This window comes from Aedes aegypti, unplaced genomic scaffold, assembly GCF_002204515.2.
Source record: "Aedes aegypti strain LVP_AGWG unplaced genomic scaffold, AaegL5.0 Primary Assembly AGWG_AaegL5_hic_scaff_639_PBJ_arrow, whole genome shotgun sequence".
Classification (NCBI taxonomy): domain Eukaryota; kingdom Metazoa; phylum Arthropoda; class Insecta; order Diptera; family Culicidae; genus Aedes; species Aedes aegypti.
The window spans coordinates 2,353-8,376 of record NW_018736321.1 but is presented as its reverse complement, the minus strand read 5'-3'; the positions used below and the strand labels follow the sequence as shown (position 1 = coordinate 8,376).

Here is a 6,024-nt window from a genome sequence, read left to right as displayed (position 1 = left end):
CCTGTGAGGTGGACTTCCACCACCGGAACAGGCAATCCGTAGTGTTAATTCTTAGCCAGTTGAAACAACCGCTACCGACACTACGCGGCTATCTAGGCTGCTCGGGAAAAGGAGGTTAATATTGATGATTAACTCCTGACGTGCCCAAGCAGCCCCAATCGTTAGGTTTTCAGCTCAATCCGCTGTCTGGTTCTCTAGATTTGTGCTCTTGAAAATTTGAGGCTTGGCTTCGATGCATCTTCACCTTAAATTCCGTAGATCCACGCAAATTTCCGAAAATATGGCATCACTACCCCTCTGGTGCAGCAACCACTCGAACACCATGCATCCACCTCTTCCTCCTTGTAGGTACGACTTTACGCTCCATTCATTCCAATCTTTTTCTTTCTTTTTTTCTCTTTCATCCCCCCTACGGACAGACATCAAGCGGCAAATCAGCATCACGCCGAAGTCGATACGCGTCGAGCTGGGTGGCCGGGCGGAGATCATTTGCAACGTGAACGCCACCCCGGTTGCCAAGATCTCCTGGCTCAAGAACGGCATCCCCCTGGTTGCGAACCCCCCGGTGGTCATCACCGTCGACGATAAGGTGCTGATCGCACACGTCACCATGCAGGTAAGGTGTTGTTGTTTGCCGAATGGCTTCCAAAGTTTGGCGGGTGTATAATCCTGACCAGAATCATAGACAAGATAATAACTAACAAAATTGTATCATTAGCAGTAGAAATTTTATTCTTTTTTCACAAGCATAATAGATGATGATGAGATGATTAAATTCTTATTAGCATGAACCCTAGATACTTTATTTCTGACCAATTTATTGGAACTCCTCTCATCGTGACAATATGTCTACTTGAAGGTTTCAAATAAAGAGTTTTTGATCTATTTGGAATTATTATAAGTTGAATTTTGGAAGCATTATGAGGAATCTTCCATTTTTGTAAGTATGCTATCCAAAACTTTTTCGAAATCTATTACAGATTACACGCAGGCTTCGTGCTTTGTCGGAGAAACCTGTGTCATCCGCAAACAAAAAATTTTGACATCCCTAAGTAAGTTAGGAGAGTTAGATGTGAGAATATTGTACCAATGTTGGTCACAGAATGCTGCATTGAGGAATACCAACTCTTACAAGAAGGTTTTCACACTTGAAGTTCCGATAACTATCCTGAAGTGTAAACTTTGACAAATAACTTTGGATTGTTCTAACAGTATTTATAGGAAAATTGTAGTTTTTTAATTTTACAATCAACCCTTCATGCCAACATTGTCGAATGCTTCTTCTATGTCTAGAAGAGTAAGACCAGTAGAATAGCCTTCAGATTTGTTGGAACCTGAGACGAGATTCGTGAAGAAGGTCTTCTTTTTCTGCGATTGCTGAGTTTTTTTTCTTATTCCACTCAGTGTTTATATCAATCTTGCGCAAGCCGTTCAAGCTCTTACATGATCGTCTCAGCAAAAAAAAAACTATTGCGTTTGCATCACACCGTAGCATAAACCGCATTTTAAGTAAAATTTCAGACCAGCAAACGTAGCAGACATTATAATTAACCAATATTGTGTTTAGGTTTATAAGCATCTTTTGATAAACTGCTCCACTGACAGAGGTTCTACAAAATAGTTTATTTTGAATACAATACTTTTCACTTTTTCAGCCATAAAACGACGGGCTGCATTTAACGTTTCGTGACAGCCGAATCTGGGCTGCATATGACGTTGATATTTTCCTCTTCGCGAGTCTCTCTCAGGTTAAAATGAATAAAATTTGTTACACGTAAAAGTAGATGAGTGGTGTCGAAGGTCCATGGCGGAATCCGAACTGTTCATTGGCAAAAGTATATCAAATCCATCAAGGAGTGTTCATATTTTTTATTTTTCTTAATAGTAGTTCTCACTTATTCCAAATCAATACCCCAGAAATTTTTGAAAACGTTTTTTTTTATTATTGAGAATGCTTTCGAAACCGTGAGTAACTTGATTCTGAATTGGGATGGTGCGCGCTTTCAAACTGCATAGCTAGTTTTTTGGAGTTTTCCGCAATTAGTTTGTAATAATTTGTTTTCCTTTTTCAATTCCGGTATTTGCTTCTGAGGTTTCAAATTGATTTTTAAAGAGCTAAGTGCCTGGGACTGATTCAGAAATTTCATTTTCAAATTTTGTTAAAGTCTTAAAGTTTTTTCCATCTGATCGGGATGTCGATCGATGATGGTGAGGATTTTGATGAGGATGGGAAGGACCGAACATCGAATCGAATCAATCAAGCACCTGATACATTTCTTCGAAAGGGATGAACAGACGGACGACGAGGCATCAGCTGGACATCTCATCTTACACATTTTTTTACCTGCCTACATTCTCATAATGGTTATTTTTCAAAGACCGAGACAGGACATTGCCATAAGGGCTTTGGATGATGAATGATGGGTTCGACCCAGTTTCAATTTGTAACGCTTATCTGGGAGGATTGTCCCTCCTGCTGCGGCTTGAAGACTTTCCTTTTTCCCAGTATACCTTTCCGAAAGGGAAGATTTCACGGGAAAAAGCACGATTGTGAGGGTGTAACTTTTCGTTGAAAGGTATTTCTTTGAAGGCATATGATGGTTTTCTCAGTAATAATTATAATTTTGACAAGCGTGTAACCAGATGTATATGCTACATGCCACGAAGCCAATCAAAGCCACATCAGAACTTCCAAAAGTTATGCTATTTAGTGAATCGAAAAGTTTTGATTTTATTTTTAAGATACTCTTGTTTTTTATTCACCAAATTAATACCAACTTCTGTTTGTCAGTATTTCGCTTGTGCTTGGGGTAACATCGTACATTACTACTACTAGTCACCTTGTTATAAAACAGTGAAGTGCATATGTTAAATGTTCTCTTTTAACAGCTCTTCCTATAATTCTAATCCTTCACAATTTTAGCTCTAATTCAGATTCATCATCATTCATTTTTTTACCACATTTTAAAACATCAATCCGCCTTACTCTACACTTAGAATTCCTTTCTGTCTACGCTCACTGCCAAACAGTAATTCCAAGAGTATCATCAGCAGCAAAATAAATCCTTTTCTATTGTTGGGAACTTCCATCCTGCCCGCAGCCGTTCTCAGGTTTGAAAGTATCCTTTTCAAGAAAAGCAAAAAGACACCTTTCCTGTGCTTCTAATGCTTCCACTGCGCTAATGCGCCTCTGCTGTTGATGCTACTGTTGCGTGTAAAGGCAAGCGTTTTCTCACAGATTACTTGCACAAAAATAGCACATCCAGATCCAGCGTAGGGAATTACACTACATAGGGAACTGTGAGCATTCTCTAAGGTGCTACATTAGGACAGTTTCAAATAACATAAATGTTTGGAAACTCATCTTCCATATCTTCCTTACAATCTTTATGATAAAAATTAAATTCTAAAAAAATTTCATAACAACCTTTAACGTATTTGGACCAAATTCATATACTCACCAAAATAGCTGAAAATTTAGCTGAACTATATTTTTATCAAACAGACTGCAAGGAAGGTATGGGAGATGTGATTTCCCAAACTTTTTTGTCATTTTCGGCACCCTAGGACTGAGAAATGACGGGTGGTTGATGGGTGCCGGTGTAATCTTCCCATCCATCTCTAGCCCAAAACACAATGAAACTCATCCTCATCCTCGGAGAGTCCCTCTCAGATGTTTATTTGCTCTCTTTTTTCTTGATGTCGTTTCTTTAATTTTTTCTGTTCTTTTTTCCTTCTTTATTTCAGGACATGGCCAATTATACATGTGTTGCGGAGAACATTGCCGGCAAGCGTGTTTCGGATCCCGTCAGTCTCACCGTCTTCGGTAAGTGCCATTGCGATATAGGATATGCGCTATTTCGAAAGATTTTTGTCACATACCGTTTGAAACGTAATACCGAGGAATTTCAGGGGATCCGATTACATGAAATTTTGTTATTACGAAATCATGAATTTTTGTTTCGCTAAGTTGAAAAAATTACGCTGAAATGTTTCAGTAACAAACAACATGAAATATAATTTTACAAAAATTATTGTCGGCGAAAGGAATTGTTCGAATTATTCCTTTCGCGGACATTTTTTTGTGGAATTTTATTTCATGTTGCTTGTTACTCAAAAAATTCAACGTATTGTTTTTCAACTTAACGAAACAAAAACCCATGATTTCTCTGTCATTGCATAAATAAACTGAATATCTTCACTTTCAATTGTAATAATAGGGGGAATGTTCTTTGAGGTGGTTTAATCTTTTCTATTTTGTGTTTTTAGGATTATACTGTTTCATGTTAAAAATGGGACAACCAACATACCGTTCATGGGTTATATTCCAGATATTGTGTGTTTCCCATCAACATTTTTTCCTAATGACACTATTCTGCAACTTTTTCTTAGCTTAGCTTAGACTGACTATACATATCAATGGTTGCTATTCTTCCGTGATTGACCGAAGTCAGTGAAAATGCACAAAGAATCTACTTGAAGTTTGGCTAGGATTGGCCATAATCTTCTTCAGTGTGCATAATTCAGTGCCTCTATTTGTACAGGGTCAATAACGGCGCCGGCCACGTCCTTGCAGTCAGGTGGGATTGGGGAAGGAATGTTAGTGTGTAACCTTTGCTATTTGGAGACCGTGTTTGCCTCTGCATCTCCACAAAGGTTACTGGGAGGGATGTTTGTCAATGGGGAGGATCGTTGGGTCACAGGATTCACTTTGATAAGCAATTAGACCATGATAAAAAAATATTTGTGAGACATAAACATTCTTATATGTAAATATAATATTTCCATTTGATTGAACAGTTTCTATGTAGAGAAAATTATACCGACACTTGAGGTGACGAATAATTCAAAGTTCGTTGAACAAATACCTAAATGTAACATTCCTAACACTCTTATTCTTATGCCGACATTTACAGTGACGAACCATCCAAAGTTTGTTGAATAATGTGAACCTTTCGCAAGTCTACACTTGTAGTGTCGAACCATTCAAAGTTTACAAAAATAAAGGTAAATTTACAAAAATAAAGGTAAAAAATATGGGGTGTTTTGAAAAAAAAAAAATGTTAAGCATAAATAATTCATGAATCAGAGGTTATGTCGACACTCACAGTGACAACCATTCATAGTTGGTTGAAAAATCATATTTACGATTGAATGTGCAGTCATACATATTTTATAGATTAGAAATAGTAGCATGAAACGAGCTCACCAATTGATCCGTCATCCTTAACTGAGCAGCAACAATCCACTTTCAGCTGCACTCGTTTGCTCGGCAATATAAAAGCACTCAGAGAAAACAAGAGCGCGACCCGAGAGAGAAAACAACTGACGACTTCTCGGGCTTTCTTGACGCACTGCCCAGGAGCAAGCGTCAAGGTCGAAGGATCAAACACTACTAACGGACCGCGCACTTTTTAATAAGGCACTATTCTACAACTTACTTTTGACTGGGTTGGTGGTCTAATGGCTACCGCTTCTGCTTCATAAGCAGAAGGTCATGGGTTCAATCCCAGGCCCGTCCCTTTCCTCGTACTTTGTAGTTGTATATCTCTCACTTGCTTCTGTCTTCCATTCTAAATCTATCACACTCAAACTATTCGTTCATAGCAAAAGCAAACCTCTCTACCCCATGCCTTTCCCCCAATCCATACACTCCGCATGAACTGGCGTAGATGCAGTCGGACTCCACGGTCTACAGTGGGCTGTTATAAGTGCAAAATCATTTTTTTCAATTGGATTCATGCAACACTAAAAGAAAATTTTAGTTGATATCGCATACGACGAATTCCCGAATTGACCGAATATCTTTGATTTTGATTAAATTTTACACATATGTTGGTATGGTTGAATAAGCGTTTTTAATAGATAAATCGATCATTTTGACTCAAAACTAACTTTTTGAAAATGTCCTATCAGTTTTTGCGTGCAATTTATTTGATAAATTTACATATTTTTGGGTATCCATTTTCTTAAATATTCTGAATGAACGTTAAAATTGAACTAGAATTCAAAGTTTCACAATTT

At 38.0% G+C, this 6,024-nt stretch overlaps 1 protein-coding gene across 1 annotated transcript; it reads left to right on the top strand.

The window, feature by feature from the left end:
- Positions 1 to 322: 322 nt before the first annotated feature.
- On the top strand, positions 323 to 3,826 carry LOC5574039 (netrin receptor unc-5; the record flags this gene model as incomplete). The annotated part of the gene is made up of 3 exons (XM_021857039.1): positions 323 to 344; positions 420 to 616; positions 3,748 to 3,826. Coding segments are annotated over exons 1-3 (298 nt in total), but the record flags the coding sequence as incomplete, so codon positions are not given.
- Positions 3,827 to 6,024: the final 2,198 nt, after the last annotated feature.